This window comes from Trichechus manatus, unplaced genomic scaffold (genome assembly GCF_000243295.1).
Source record: "Trichechus manatus latirostris isolate Lorelei unplaced genomic scaffold, TriManLat1.0 scaffold00185, whole genome shotgun sequence".
NCBI classification, from domain to species: domain Eukaryota; kingdom Metazoa; phylum Chordata; class Mammalia; order Sirenia; family Trichechidae; genus Trichechus; species Trichechus manatus.
In genome coordinates, this window is record NW_004444121.1 from 2,970,119 (window position 1) to 2,986,523 (window position 16,405).

A 16,405-nucleotide genomic window follows, 5' to 3' on the forward strand; every position below is an offset into this window, starting at 1 on the left:
CCTGGCTGCAGCCACCAGGGCCTGAGGCAGCCTGGGCCACTCAGGGAAGACGCTGCAGGCATGCCTTCCCACGCACCGCACCGGGGCAGGGCTGGGCTTCCCAGATGGACGGACAGACGGTTGGCCCTGCGGCGTTGGGGTGGGGTGCCTTCTTGCCTCACACCGACTTACTTGGTGCCGGCTGGCTCCCGCCAGGAGCTCCTGGGCCGACTCCACCTGCGAGGAAGCGGCCTCGATGCTGGCTTCAATGCTGTCTGCAAATCAAGACAACAGAAGGCGGTTACCACGGAGACCCCTCGTCCTGGCCCGGGACCCTCAAGGCGAGCCCTGGGGAGCCCAGCCCAGGAGCCGCTGGGGGGGCAGCCCTGGGGATGGGACAACCCTGGTGTCACAGCTGCTCCTCTGGTAACCACCACAGTCGTCAGAAGCTTCCACAGGAGCCCTCGGGGTGTGGCTGAGGCCACCATGGGTTCTCCAAGGGGCCCCGTCTGTCTGGCACTGCTCAGCGGCCAGTGCTGCCAGGACTGGGGGATGGGCCCTTCTCAGCACCCTGCTCTGGGTGGGTGGGGACCTCTCAGGAAGGGTGGAGGTCAGGCAAGTCCTGGCTCTGCCATGACTGATCCCCAGGCAGCCTTCCACTCCCTGGACCTGGACCCCTGCGAAGGGAAGGAACACCCCCTCCCTGTCTTGCAGACTATTCTGAAGACACGGTCGGGTCTGTAGGGCCCCGGGGTCAGCACGTGCCGAACAAGTGGCAGATCCAGCGACCAACCGGCAATTCGGATGTGGTGTGAGACTACTGGCCACGAGGACTTCGGGCAAACAAGAGCCAAAAGGAGTTTGAACACAGCATCCAAAATGTTGCATGCGCCACGTGCCCACGGGAGCCCCAACGAGTCCGGCAGTTGCTAGGCACCCGAGGCGGCACCAGGAAACCAGAATATTCCACGTGTGTGCCAAAAGCAAAACAGGGATACCCGTAAAACAGCAGCCAACCCACCCAACCCACTATGGACGCGTCACTCGGCCCACCTGGGCCCACTATGGACTCATCGCCTGGTGGAGGCGGCATATGGACCTCAGATAATGAAGATGAGAGATCCCTTTATGGGGCAAGGGACGAGGCAGCTCTCTGTGCCTCAGTTTCCCATCTATCCAACAGGATGAAGCCAGCACCCACCCAGGAGGCAAAGACGCGTGTGATCACACAGCAGCGTGAACCTTGCTCACGCCGCCCGACAGAGACCAGCCGCCATTACGCTGGTCAACAAATCACACGCACTTATCTTAAGTCTGCTGGTTCTTCAAAGAAAGAAGAACTGCCTGAGAGAACATGCCTCCAAAACGGGCATTCTAGTAAGAATGTTCGAGGCGGAAAGACCTCAACCCAAATCTTGCAGCTCCGCTGCAGAGCTGTGCAGCCCTGGGCTCGGCCCTGCCTAGCCTGAGGCTGGGGGATGGACCAAAGATCTCGTCACACTCCGGGGCACTGCTATTGGTGCCTCGTCACCCCTGGGTGTGACCTGCTCCACGGGTATAGGTCCCAGGGTCAGTCCTGCCTTCTGTGGCTCTGACCAGCCCGTCTGCATCTTGGGGAGCCTTGCTCGGATCTGGACAGCATGGCTCCCATCTTCTCAAGCCCCCGGGCAGGGAGGGCCCACGGGTCCCATCTTTAAAAAGTCCCTCTGTCAAGGTCACTGGCCTGGGCCCCACTCTAACCCTTTCACCAGGGGCCACAGACCCTCTGCCCCAGCCCACTTGTTATGCTGGCCAGAGTGCTCCTGGGGTCCACGAGGTGGTCACCCTATCTGGGAGCGTCCTCCAGGGGCTCCTGTCCAGCATGAGTCAGGGTGCTGGGTGGGGACAGGCTCCGTGGCGCCCAAGGAAGTGAGGAGGCTGTGGGCAAGGGCCTCTGCCTCCCCTGGGCACCAGGAGCTGCAGCCAGCACCCCACACGGCATATCCGAGGATCACTCCCTCTTCAAGGGCCTAGACAAGGATGAGAAAGAAGGACTGGCCTAGGCATTTGATTTATTCACCCACAGCTACCACTTCGGGCACCGGCCACACGCCAGCTCCTGTCTCTGAGGTAGCGGGTCATTCTTAGGAAGGCAGAGGGGAAGGGCTGAGGCCACCCTGGTAGGCCAGGCCGCCCATGGACACAGGACAGACCACGGGTCCTGGTCCACAGGTCTCGGCTCAGCTGCCTGGAAGGCGCAGATGTTTCTACAGAGGAAGTCCTCCTGCAGGGCTGGGGACTGCGGGGGACTGCGGGGGCTGCAGGGGTTGTCCTCGGCCCCCATGGCCTCCAGGGTCAGAGAGAACCCCGCCCCCAGCTCCTCCTCCCAGTCCTGGGTGACGATGTTGAGCGGTCGCCTCCACTTGAAGGCCAAGGTCCCAGGCCAGTGCTGGGGGGACCTTTCAGCTGTGACATACCCCCCACACTCCCAGCCTCCTGCAGCCCCTGCCTGCGCCCCAACGGTCGCCTGCCCACCGGGTGCCGGCCCCACCCATGCATCCCTATCATTCACAAATGCTGTGAAGTCAACCGGGCAGGCCACGCCCATGATCTCTGACGTCACCCGTAAGGCCACGCCCACAAGGAGCTCCCGCCAACCAAACCAGCCAGTCAGTGAGGCCGTCCGCGGAGGCCTCCGGAGCCTCGCCCGCACAGGGGGCTCCAGCTCCTGTCGGCTCCCCGGGGAGACGGACCTACTGGGGCGGGACTGGGCAGCCGGTCCCCCCATGCTCCACCCGCCGCCAGCCCTCCACCGCCCGTGCACGGCGCCCCAGCGCACCCCCCACCAAGCTGGCCTCTGCGCAGACCATAAGATCCGTCCTTTAGGGGTTAGGTGGGCCCCGGGGGTTGGGTCACAGCCCGCCCCAGCCCCACACAGACAGGTCCTCCTCCAGCTCGGCCCACCTCCCGGGCCTGCCCCAGGGCTCATCCCCCAGGCCCGCCCCCCAGGCTCGACCCTGCTCCGCCCCCAAGCCGCCCCCTCCCCCCGCGGCCGTCCCCAGGGCCTGGGCTTTCTGGGTCCACGTCTCCCCAGCGGCTCAGGCTCTCAGAGACCCACGGCCCCACCCGGTCGCAGTCACCCCCGTTAGAACGCGCAGCTGAAGGCGCCGGCAAGGGTCCGTGGCCACTACAGTTCTGCCTGAACCCATCCGGGTGTTCGGAGGCTGCCGGCCGGCTTGTGTCCACGTGGCTGAGCCCTGCTGTCATGCTGGGCCTCAGGAGGGACCAGAGAGGAGGGGGCCGTCCTGCTCCCCAGAGTCCTTCAGCAGCTCCAGCAGGGTCCGGGGTGGCTCTGCCGGTGGAGGAAGTGTGTGGGAGGCGCCCCTGGTCCCACGGGCCTTGGAGGAGGGCAGAGGAACGGCGGCGGCAGGAGGCGCAGTGTGGAGGAGGAAGAGGCGGTGGTGAGGATCAGCCGGCATCGCGTGGAGCAGGAGGCGGCTGGTGCCGGGAAAGACCCAGCCAAGCACCCATCTTCCTCACCAGGCACAGAAACTTCCAGAGAAGGCGGTGGGCCATGGGCTCAGACGGGAAGGGGCGCGTCCTGCGAGGCTGAACCCCAGAAGGGCTGCGCCATGAGAGGCGGAGCCTAGGAAAGGCACGCTCGCCCACCACAGCCGGAACCCAGACGGTGGGTTAGCCAACGGTCCTTCCGCAGTACCGGGGATGAGCGGCCTCTGGCCCAGCCCCAGGCCTTGCCTGCCCGCCTCGCCCCTCTCTTGTGGGTGTATGGAGAGCAGGAGGTCTCACCCTTTTTTTGACCCTTCCCGTTTTCTCAGGATGCGGCCCTTCTCTGGCTCAGGCCCTCAGACAAGTGCAAAGGGGCCTCCCAGCGGTGAAGAAGGTGGGCGTGTCTTCTAACCCTGCGGGCAGCAGCGGGGTGGGGGCTTCTCTGCTGGGACCTTCGGAGCTGTAGAAACCTGGCTGCCTTTCAACGTCAGCGAAATTGATGGACGGGAGGGTCACCTGAGGCCCTGGGCTGCACTGCTCCTGGTGCGGGGTAACCCCAGCAGACCCTAAGCTGGGGGGCAGGAGGAGCCTGAGGCCCAGCTCCTCTGATATCAGGACGGCAGCTCCTCCCTGGCCCTGAGCCTCGGTTTCCCCATCTAGACATGGGGGCCGGGGGCGGGGGGACGTGCAGGGCCAGCTCCTAGGCCCCAGCTCCCCCTTTGCCTGGGGGACACACACAGGGAGGGTCCACTTACTTGGCAGGGGCTCAGCCCCGTGGCCCTCACCCGGGGGGGCCAGGGCAGAGAAGGTCTCTGCCACCATGCGCTCGATGGGCGTGAGGACGAGGACGGGGCCGCCTCCCGCCGGGGCACAGGGCTGTTCCGCCAGCTTCTTGCGCACCACCCCGCGCAGATCCCTCCACTTGTGCTTGAGGTCACCCAGGTCGCGGCGGCAGTAGCCCAGCGCGTTGACGGCCTGCAGGATGCGGTTCCACACGCGGTGCTTGCGGGCGGGTGGGCCTCGCAGCGCCCCGAACAGCAGTGGGTAATGCCTCGTGACCTTCTGCACCAGCACCTCGGTCTCCTGAGGGCTGAAGTTGGGCTTGCGCGTCTTGGTGCGGGAGTGGGTGCCCGGACACAGGGGTGTGGGGCCCGGCCTGTCACCTGGCAGCAGGGTCGCCTCGGCAGGCTCAGGGCTGCAGCTTCGCCAGCAGGTGGCCTTGCCTCTGCCACTGGACCCTAGAAAGGCACCAGAGGCTGGGCCGAGGCTGTGCATCCCAGAGGGGCGGCCCAGGCCCCAGCCCGGGTCCCGGGGTCACCGCAGAAACACACGCGGCACCTGGCACTCAGGGGCCCAAGGCCCAGCACAGAGGAAGTCTCTGCTACTCCAGGAGCCTCCCCTACCTGCCCTGGCCCTGGCTGCTTAGCCTAGCCCGCCTCCGGCCCACGACCACTCCCCGAGAGCTTCCTGGGGGTGCTGTGCCTGCCCCACAGGAGACAGACCCCAGGTCAGTCGTCACTGGGACGGCTATGCACGCCATTCTTCAAGGCCCACCTCACTGACCTGCGGCCAGGCTGAGGGAGAGAGTGGGCAAGGGGGACGGGGCACCCCAGAGGCAAGCTGTTGGCCGCAGCTCAGCCTCCCGGGAAGCTTGGGCTCTGCAGAGCGAGGAAGCACCCCGGGAAGCGGGGAGGAGCCCCAGCCCTCGGCGCAGCACCCAGAGATGGACAGCTGCCCCGTGGGCCACGGGTAACGCCTGGTCCTCAGAGCTTTGGGCCCCAGCAAGGCTGCAGGGCCGTTCACTGCCACCCGGTCAGAAGTAAGGCAGTGGGTCGGCGAGGGAGCAGACATGGCGAGGCTGGGGTGTGGCAGAGCCTGGTGGCTGGGGCCAGCTCTTGTGGGGACCTGGAACCGGCTCCCGTTGGGCAGCCCTTCCCTAGCTGAACAGACAGAGGCCGGGCCGGGGGCCGCAAGCAGTCTACCTGGGATTCAGGGGTGTCGGCCCTGTGGGAGGGGCGGCAATGTCTGGAAGCCTGACCGGAGCCCCCTGTACCCTGAGCCTTCCTTCGGGGGGGCGGCACAGATGAGGCGAGGCCACCACGTGACCACACCTGTGTCCAGTGCAGCCTCATGGCAGGTGAGCAGAGACTGGCGCCCCAGGAGTCACAGCTGGGCCCCGTCACCGTGCCAGCCAGCGCTGCAGCCGCCTCCTAGGAGGGCACCCAGCAGACACAGGCGGCCCAGGCCCTGAAAAGGGCTGTTTCCTGCTCCGTGGCCGTCTGCCACCACTTCACCTGCTCCGTTTTCAATACAGTTTTGGCCCAGCTTGCAGCCTGGACTCAATAAACAGGCGGGTTTTAGGAACTGGTCTTCCTGCTTTCTTTGTGGGTGCCTGTCCACGCACCAGGCCAGCTCCTGGCGGGCAGGGGTGGGCAGCTCAGGGAGCTTTAGCTGCAGCTAAAGTCTTGGGACCTGGGGCGCAGCACAGGAGTACCTCTGCAGGAAACCCCGTAAGTGACTCTACAGGGTACCCATAGGGACGGCCGAGAGTGGCCCCCAATTCCTGGCAGTGGGTGACCAAGGATGAGCCAGGACGGGCGGCTAGGAGTCGATAGGCTCAGGCAGGGTGTCTCCAGCCCTCTGGCCTGTGTCCCTGTCTATGGGGGGGCCAGCCCTCCTCGCTGACACTCCCTCCTCATCCCAGCTGCTCCCCACCAGGGCCTGCCGGTGCCCTGGTGCATGGGGGCCTGGCCCCTGGGTATGAGCAGGGAGCCCAGGGGCAGGGCTGCAACTTCCACCCCCACACACCCAGGGCCCCTCCTGTCACCCGCTGGTGTCACCTGTGACCCTCTGCAGTTTGCCTCCTTTAAGAGAAAGGCAGGGCTGAAGGCGGGAACGTGCCTGAGGCTTTCCGGGGTCGGCCTAGTGGGCGGAGGTGTCTGTCTGTCCCGGGGGGGTGGTCTTCTAACACCCCGCCCTGGCCAGGCCTGGGTGCTTCCCTGCGCCACCTCCACGTGCCCATCTCCTCCCACACAGCCCGCCCTGCACGGCTGCACCCCTCCCGGTCCACAGAGAAGCAGTGAGGCTCTGGGTGGTCAGGAGCAGAGTCAGGACACATGGAGGCTCCCCACCCCACGTCCAAGCACCTTGTCTGCACACCCTGGAGTCCATGGGGAGGAAGGCCGGGGTGGGTGGGGGCACAGAGGCCAGGGGCTCCCTCAGAGGCAGAATGAAGGGTGCCGTCCTGTATAAGCTTCTCCCCGACACCTGACCTTCCTGAGGGGTTGGGGAGACAGCTGGGAGGTGGGGGAGGGGAGCAGAGGCTTGGATCTCCAGCTCTGGCCCTGGGCCCACTCATCCCGAGGTGGCCTCCCCCACACCTGGAGGAAGGGTGGTGGCTGGGGAGCGGCAGCAGGCCCTCGGCCGGCAGGTGACCTGTGGGTGGAGTGGGGCACCTACCAATGGCCTCTCCTTGCTCCGACACCATGGAGGCTAAATCCTTGATGATCTGGTTCACATCCAGCAAGTCGCTCTGTAGAAACAAGATGGCGGCTGTGTTAGGCATATGAATGGCTGTGCAACCTGCAGGGGCATGGCCCATTAGAGAGTGCTGAGTGAGCCCAGAGCAGCAGGGGAAGTCCACAGAACCAAGGACAAGGGAGTATCTAGGGACCAGCTGGTCTGGCCACTTCCTGTCAGAGAAGGCAGGCCTAGGGTCACCCAGCAAGTCAGAGACGGGCTGGGATCTGAACACTCCTGACACCAAGGTCACATCCCAAGCTTTCCGAGTATCCCAGGGACATGGGCTCCTTGACTGGGCACCGAGGGGTCTGTGATCTAGTACAAGACACAGCCGAGTCACCAGTGGTGTCCTGGAGGCCTGACAAGAGAAAGGGAGAGACTCTAGAGCAGGACACTCTACTGCAGCCATCAACCCTGCAGACACCTCATGCCCACACCCCAACTTGCTTGGGGGCTCCTTGACAGGATGGTCCTACCTTTCCATCTCTGTGTAACCAGCACATAGGATAGGCCAGACACAAGTGCTGCTCAGTAAATACTGAAGGAACAGGACATATGCATGATGATGGGTGAGTAAATGGATGGATGGAGAATGGACGATGGGTGGATGGGTGGATGGGTGGGTGGATGGATAGGTGGTTGGCTGGATGGGTGGGTAGGTGGGTGGAGGATGGATGGATGGATGGGTGGGTGGATGGTAGATGGATAGGTGGTTGGCTATGTGAATGGTTGGATGGGTGGGTAGGTGGATGAATGGTTAGATGGGTGGGTAAATGGATGGATGAATGGGTGGTGGATGGATGGATAGATGGATGGATAGGTGGATGGATAGGTGGTTTTCTATGTGAATGGCTAGATGGGTGGGTAGGTGAATGATTAGATGGGTCAGTAAATGGATGAATGAATGGGTGATGGATAGCTAGATGGATGGATGGATAGGTAATTGGTTGTGTGAATGGTTGGATGGGTGGGTAGGTAGGTGGTTGGATGGGTGGATGAATGTTAGATGGGTAGGTGAATGGTAGGATGGGGTGGGTGGGTGGATGGATGAGAGGGTGGGTGAGTAGACGGTTGAATGGGTGGGTAGCTGGGTGGTTGGATGGGTGAACAAATGGATGGGCGGATGGATGGATGGATGGATGGACAGATGGATAGGAGGATGGGTGGGTGGGTGGTTGAAAGGGTAAACAAATGGCTGGATGGGTGGGTGGATGGATGGATGGATAGGAGGGTTGGTGGGTGGATGGATGGATAGGAGGGTGGGTGGGTGGATGGATGGATAGGAGGGTGGGTGGGTGGATGGCTGGATAAGTGGGTGGATGGAGGGATGAGAGGGTGGGTGAGTAGATGGTTGACTGGGTGGTAGCTGGGTAGTTGGATGGGTGAACTAATGGTTGGATGGGTGGATAGATGGATGGATGGATGGACAGATGGATAGGAGGGTTGGTGCGTGGGTGGTTGAATGGGTAAACAAATGGTTGGATGAGTGGGTGGATGGATGGAGAGATGGATGAATGAGTGGCTGGTTGAATGGATGTTAGGTGAGTTGTTGGATGGGTGGACAAATGATTGGATGAGTGGGTGGATGGATGGATGGATAAGAGGGTGGGTGGGTGGATGGTTGGATGGGTAGGTAGATAGTTGGATGGGTGGATGGATGGATGAATGAGTGGACGGTTGAATGGGTGGATAGATGAGTTGTTGGATGGGTGGACGAATGGTTGGATGGGTAGGTAGATAGATGAAGAGATGAGTAGATGAATGGGTGGGTAGATGGTAAACCCTTTGCTATCCAAAGACTGAGTGACTCCATGAAGCCACTGAATGGGGTAAGGAACAGAAACAGGCTAGGACTTTGGGGAGCCTCCCACCCTGGCATGTCAGGCTGGCTTCTTGCATCCTCCACCCTGCCCAACTTCATCTTAGTTCCTTTTGCCCATTAATGTGTCAGAAATGCTCATGAGGGAAATGGCCACATGGCTCACAGACCATGCACCTGCAGCTGTGCTGGGCGAGCCACATCACCTTCACACCTGGTAGCACCTGTGAGGGCAGATCACTGCAGTCATTTGCAAGGATGGAACAGGAGCACTGAGAGGTCCTGAAGGTCTCTCAGAAAAGGGCCGAGCTGGATCCATAGCTGTGCCCACTGCACAGAGGACAGCCACCACTGACCAGCTGGGGCTGCTGTCGTCTCTGGCACCCTGAGCAAACCCAGTCTCCATCTCCAGCACCCAGCCATGCAAAAGCCCTCGCAGGGCGCCCAGCTCATGGCTGGATCAAGCGGAGCTGGGAAAGCCCCTCCACGGGCAGAGGCCAAGGCAGGGAGGGTGCAGCGTGACCCCTGCCCGGGCACATTCACCGACTGCTGTGCCCTGGAGCCAGGACTGATTGTCACCCCACCACAGACGTTACAGGAGACTCATTCTCCCTTAGGAGAGTTCAGGGAAACGAAGCGATTAGCATGATCTTGCACCATCAATCGCAATTCAATTATTGGACTGAAGTGCGGGAGGCGGGGGCGGGCAGCGGCGCTTTGTGGGAATCTGCCGTGGCTAGAAGGGGACGGGAGTGAGCGTCAGCCACAGGTCTCACTCAGGCGGAACTGCAGGGCGCGTGGGTGGCACAGGTGGCTGGGGGAGCGGACGGATGCTGGTGGCCCCAGGCCCAAGCTGGCTCTGGCCCCCATCACCACTGCCTCTGAGGGGGCGTGGCCCCCCGGGTGCGGAGTCCACAGGTAAACTCCACACTGAGGTCAGTATCAAGATCATGAGCCAAGACTGTGACCTTCACCAGACTCCCGGGTACCACGCAACCCTGTCGGGGGGGCATGACCACCATATACAGAGCCCTGACCCTGGCACTGAACCATGCCCGTTCTGGCTGTAGACAAGTCCTGCCCGCCAACAAGCCCGCCTGGCCGCTGAGCCTGGCCTGGCTGCACTTGGCCTCCGTCCCAGGCAGAGGCTTATTCAGCCTGGCCACACCGCGTGGGGGCACCTTCTACTGCCCACGGTGAAGAAAGGGAGACCGAGGCACAGGGCAGCCAAGTCATTTGTCCAGCGACACGCAGCTGGAAACGCTCGAGCCAGGATTTGAACCAGGTTTAGGCTGGCCCTGACCCCAGTCGCTCCCGCCCAGACCCCACCACGTAGCTCACAACTGCGCAGTATCGGGAAGCGGCCGCGTGGACACTTGTGCTGGCCAGCCCCAGGCGAGTCACCAGCCCCAGTCAGCACCGGGGATGACAGGCCCTCTACGGGCATCCCAGGTGAGACCCACCCACGTGGGGTGGCTCTATGCGCTACGATCCCTCCCCGTGAGCAGGGGCAGCTGAGGGCCGGCTGGCGTGGGCTCCCCGTGTCCCTGCAGGAGGTTCGGCTCTGAGCCCTTGCCCAGCCACACTGAGTCTTGGCAAAGGCGGGGGCAGGAAGAAAGCTGGGGTGGTGGGGTGTCTGAGTGGGGGTGCCCGGGACCCGGCCTCAGGTGCGTGGGTGCAAGCAGGGGCAGCAGTGAGTCCTGGGGTGGGCCTTGGCCTTCTGGGCTCGTCCGACCCTGTGAACACGTGGCTGCTGTGCTGACTGTTCCCCGCCTGGTGCACAGCTCTATCCAGTAACCTGCATGACGAAGTGTCCCCCCAGGCAAAGCCCCTGACACGCTAGCAGGCCACGTCCAGCTCCTGAGGGCTCTGGGGTGAAGCTGAGAAGCAGCGGCCACAGCCATTTCCCAACTCGCTGAGACCACGCCCACTGTCGCCATGCCGGGGTTACAAACCGCTCTCCCCACCAGGGCCTGGGCCCCCTCAGGATGTGGTGGGCGGTGTGGCCGGGGACGGCTGCCAAGAGCCACTAGAGGCTGGCCACATGCTGGCCACCCAGGCCAGGGTAGCGACCAGGTCCCCACCATCCCACCGTCCGTATGCAGCATCCGTAGGACTAGCAGGCAGGCTCAGTCGCGGCGGGACAGACGGGGCCAGTGAGGGGAGGGGGCAGCCTTGTTCCCTGCCGGGGCTCCGTCCACGCCTGGCTGGACACAGCAGGGGGCAGAGGGGGATGGTGCTGACTCAGCCCACTCACACGGACACAGCTGGAATGTTCACTTGTGCCACGGCCAGTGCAGAGACACAGAGATGAGGCAAGACGGAGATCCACCCCCAGAGGCCGCATCAGAGCTGAGGAAGCACCAGTGAGCACTGCTAGAGAAGGAAGAAAGGCCTGGCAAGCTACGTCCAAAAACTCAGCCACTGAAAACCCTACGCAGCACAGCTCTACTCTGACACACACGGGGGTCGCCGCAGTCCGGGTCAAATCCACGGCACCCGGTTTTTCTTTATTACAGGAGGAGATGTGTGAGGAGGCCCACCAGGGATGAGCCAGAGACACAGTTCCAGACAGCTATAGAGAGGATTCTCAGTCCGGAGCGGTGAGGTCCAGGCCAGGCCAGGGGGCTGACGGGAAGGCAGGCCGGGATGGGGGTGGGCAGCCCAGAGCCCCTCCTGCCAACAACCCGGGAACTGGGGGTGTGGGGTGGCCCCAGCTGGGGGCATGAGCCCTGGAGTGGGCTGGAGAGAGCGGGAGAGTCCAGGAGGAGAGAGAGCGAGACTTAAAAAAAAACTTAGTAAATGTTTAAATCATGCAATTATTCTTCTGATTGCTTCTAAAACCAGAACTCATTACCAGCTCTCACGGAATCTTCTCTCTTCTCTTTCACTGGCACTGCATAACCACCACCTTGCGCAGGACGTAATAAAACCTCGGGGGGCGTGTCTATGTGTTTCCCTTCACTTTTAGGGAGAAGACAAAAGATAGCCCTGCGTTTTTCCCTACCACGCGGTCTCTTATGACCGGGAGCTTGGCGACCGTCCACCTACAAAGAGGGCTGTTCCAGCTGGTGGGAGAGTCGCCAAGTTTTACTTATTTATTTACTGGCTTATTTATATGCAGATGTAAAGCAGATGAATCGCGCCCCTGGCTTGGGGCTGGCAAGGCGACCCCAGCAGAGGGGTGGGGGCTCCGCCCAAGCTCCTAGCCCTCCCTGGCGGTCTCCTCGCCCCCCAGCCTCCTCCTCCAACGCCTGCCGGGTAGCCATGGCAACAGAGCAGCTGGCGTGCTTGGGCGCTGCACCTGGGTCAGGTGATGCACGCACTCAGAGCACAGGGCCCTCACAGGTGAGATGAGCTTGGCTAGAAGGTTCCTGCGCAGATGACGGGGCCAGGGACGGGGCAGCCCAGCTGGGGTGGCCCACCGCCTGTGGGTCTGGTTCCGTCCGAGGGACCGGTGCCCGGCAGGCCTGCCACGAGCTGGCGGCGTGCTAAGGGCACGTGCCCACCTCACCCCACCTCGTACCGCCCACTGCAGACAGACAGCGAGCCTCCGTCAGGGGTTCCATGACAGGCTCAAGGTTGGGGGCTCTCCGGGATGGCCCTCTCTGCTCCTGGGCTCTGCCTCTGACCTGTGGGATGACCCTGGGGACCTCACCCATCCACCTCACCTGGAAAGAGGCTCACGGAAGACAATCACCAGAACGTGGCACCTAGTCCACCCAATCCTGGAGCCGGGCTCGGCCCTGCTGTCCACACGGGCTGTGTGGCCCGGACGGTGCCTGATGCTCTGGGCTCCCTCTCGGCTCTGATGGAACCAGAGCCCACGAGTGCTCACCCTCGGGGCTCTGGGAGGGTCCATGAAAAGGTGCACCCTCAGGGACTCACCCTCAGGGGCTCTGGGGGGTCTGTGAGAAGGTGCACACATGAGGGGGTTCTGGGGGGTCCACGAGAAGGTGCATCCTCAGGGACTTACCCTCAGGGGCTCTGGGGAGTCCATGAGAAGGTGCACCCTCAGGGGCTCACCCTCAGGGGCTCTGGGGGGTCTGTGAGAAGGTGCACCCTCAGGGGCTCACCCTCAGGGGCTCTGGGGGGTCTGTGAGAAGGTGCACCCTCAGGGGCTCACCCTCAGGGGCTCTGGGGGGTCTGTGAGAAGGTGCACCCTCAGGGGCTCACCCTCAGGGGCTCTGGGGGGTCTGTGAGAAGGTGCACCCTCAGGGGCTCACCCTCAGGGGCTCTGGGGGGTCTGTGAGAAGGTGCACCCTCAGGGGCTCACCCTCAGGGGCTCTGGGGGGTCTGTGAGAAGGTGCACACATGAGGGGGTTCTGGGGGGTCCACGAGAAGGTGCATCCTCAGAGACTTACCCTCAGGGGCTCTGGGGGGTCTGTGAGAAGGTACACACATGAGGAGGTTCTGGGGGGTCCATGAGAAGGTGCATTCTCAGGGACTTACCCTCAGGGGCTCTGGGGAGTCCATGAGAAGGTGCACCCTCAGGGGCTCACCCTCAGGGGCTCTGGGGGGTTCATGAGAAGGTGCACCCTCAGGGGCTCACCCTCAGGGGCTCTGGGGGGTCCATGAGAAGGTGCACCCTCAGGGGTTCACCCTCAGGGGCTCTGGGGGTGGGTGAGGATGTAGACACATGGGGGGGGCTCTAGGGGTGGGTGAGACGTGGACACACGGGGGGGCTCTGGGGGTGGGTGAGATGTGGACACACAGGTAATGGAGCAGAACCCTTTTATCCCAACACAGCTCTCATCCCAGTACATGAAACACGTCCGTCCATCTGTCCATCCGTCCATCCACCTGTTCTTTCAACAACTACTGCCCAGGGACCCACGTCGAGTCAGGTGCCCGCTGAGGTCTGGGCGCGCAGCAGTGCTGGACCCCCGTCTCCCGGGGCTCTGGCTCCAGCAGGAGGAAACGAACGACTCAACAAGCAGAACGTCCCCGCCAGGAAGGTGGAGCGGAGCAGGGAGATAGATGTGTATGCAGGCGCGTGCGCAGGGACAGCTGACCTTTGAGTGAGGCCCTTAAGGCAAACGGTGTCTGTGGTCCGCGTATCTGAGGCTCGGTGAGGCAGGAGCGTGAGGTGCCTGGCTGTTCTGAGGCCAGGAGGAGGCCAGGCAGCCGGAGGGAGGCACCAGGGAGGGAGCACCGGCTGCATTTCCCAAAGATGGCCACATGGACGCCTTGCCCGCCCTACATGCTGGCCTTACAACTGTGCCCCCCACCCCCGCCCCAACCCTGCACAGACCTCTCTAACCGCCTGGACCCACACAACACACAGAAGCGGTGCTGCGTGACTTCCAGGCTGGGTCACAAGAAGCCATGTGCATGCTCACCTTTGGCACCTGGCCTCCACAGCCCACGCCGCTTCTGAAACGTAGGCCCAGCAAGGGACCCTGACCCACTGAGGCCTGGGGACATCCTGCCAGGCGTCCCCCGGAGAGAACAGACACGCCCCTCCGGGAAGGTGGCACCTCAGGCCATTATCAGCCATTTACACCTCCGCTCAGTCAGCACCACACCTCAGCTGGCAGCCAGGCGGGCTGACACCCAGCTTAGCAGTGAGCTGAGCTAACACCAACACCGGGGAGTTCCAAGGAAGGCGGACTGGTCGTGATGGGGGACCCTGGCACTTGGGGGTGCTGTGTCCCCAGCCCACAGGTGAGCGAGTGTACCAGGCATTAGCCTCACAGCAGCCTTCCGACCTGCAGGCTAGCTAACCCTCCCAACAGCCTGAGTGACTGATGTGATTGTACCCATTGTACAGACAAACGGAGGCTCTGAGGAGAGACCTGCTCAGGGTCGCACAGCCAGGCGGTGACATGGCCGGGTCTGGGACTTCTGGGACAACCAGGAACTTCCCTCCAGGAGCTGTGCTCACTCTGCCCTGCTGGAGGCTATCACCTCAGCTCGTGGGCCTCGGGGCCTCCAGCCCAAGAAGGAGACATGGGCACAGCACCTGCAGTGATAAGTTCCCCTCACTGTCCAGATGCAGACCCCAGGCAGCTCTGTCACCCCCGCCCTTCAGTCCACCTGCAGCTCCAGGGGCCTCCTCCCCTCAGTGCTGTGGGGACCCGCCTGCATTCGCAAACACCTCCCTCGCTATCTCGGGGACCCTCCGTTTCTGACCCCGACCAGGACAGGATCTGTGCAGACCAGGACAGGTCCAAAGCAGGAACGGAGGGGCTGGGGGACTTCAAGGGTGGTGCCAGGAGTCAGGACCAGCCGGCCCAGCCTCTCTGGGATCACCGTGTGGCCCCACACCCTCCCTTGCTCTCTGGGCCTAGTAGGCTCGGCCCCAGAGAGCACGGACGGACGGAGGGACACCAGGGGATGGCGCGGGGGCTCACCCGCAGGCCAGACACCCAGAGAGGAGTGGGAACCTGGGCTGAGACAGCCTGGCCTGGGTGCCCACTCCCCATCCCAGCTAGGCTTTGGGGGTCTGACAGAGCTGCTGGGGTGTCTACAGTGCCCTGAGGGGTGGGTGGACAGAAAGACGGTGAGGGGGCAGCAGACAGCCATGGGGACAGGAGTGGCTCTCCGCCTTGCCTGCTGGTCCCAGGAGGGGAGAGGGCAGCAGCTGCCAGCTTGGCCTAATTGGGCATCCAGACGGCCCCTGGAGCAGCCCCATCGATCCCTGGCTCCTGCCCACTCCTGGCTGTGGCTGCCACGGAAACTGAATTAAAGCTCACACTTCAATAACACGGAATGATCACTTCCATCTACTCTCCCCATGGACACAGCCGAAGGAGGTCCGGGAGAGAGGCTGCGAGGGCCAGCACCGCCCCAGCAGACACCCTGGGACCCCCAGGACACCCCGGATCCCACGGACACCCCGGACCCCCAGGACACCCCAGATCCCATGGACACCCTAGACCCCCAGGACACCCCGGATCCCATGGAAACCCCGGACCCCCAGGATAACCAGGATCCCACTGACTCCGGACCCCCAGGACCACCAGGATCCCACTGACACCCAGGACCCCCAAGATACCCAGGATCCCACGGACACCCAGGACCCCTGGACACCCCGGACCCCCAGGATACCCAGGATCCCATGGACACCTGGGACCCCTGGACACCCCAGACGCCCAGGATACCCAGGATCCCACAGACACCCAGGACCCCTGGACACCCCGGACCTTCAGGATACCCAGGATCCCACGGGCACCTGGGAGCCTACAGACACCCAGGATACCCCAGATACCCCAGACAGCTGGGACCCCCCCTCAGACACTCAGGACCCCCAGGACACTTGGGACCCCCAGGACACCTGGACCCCCAGAACACCTGGGACCCTCGGGAAGCCCAGGGTGTGGGCTGGCTCAGGGAGGCACCCGAGGCTGGGAGCCAGGGGCCGCCTGCTTGGAGTCGTGGCAACGTTGGGGAGCCATACCCCTCAGGGCTGGTTTTCCCCTCTGACCAAGGGGAGAGTAACCACTGCTCCTGGCCTTGCAGGGCTGCTGCTGAGAGACAAGAGAACACAGGGGCGCAGGCGGGACCGTGGGGCCGTCCAGAGTAGTGTAGGGAAGGTCTCTGGCTGCCCAGTAGGCTGTCCCCCGCTCCAACTCTCCAAGGCTGGGGACCGCCCTA

General features: G+C 63.1%; 1 protein-coding gene across 1 annotated transcript in view; it reads right to left on the reverse strand.

Moving 5' to 3' along the window:
- TSNARE1 (t-SNARE domain containing 1) overlaps nucleotides 1-16,405 on the reverse strand; it is a 133,803-nt gene that overhangs the window by 49,305 nt on the left and 68,093 nt on the right. Inside the window, exons 11-12 of the mRNA XM_004387368.1 lie at nucleotides 6,925-6,997; nucleotides 164-254 (exon numbers count right to left, since the gene is read on the reverse strand). Of these exons, the coding sequence (XP_004387425.1) occupies nucleotides 164-254; nucleotides 6,925-6,997 (164 nt within the window). The remainder of the gene's footprint in view (nucleotides 1-163; nucleotides 255-6,924; nucleotides 6,998-16,405) is intronic.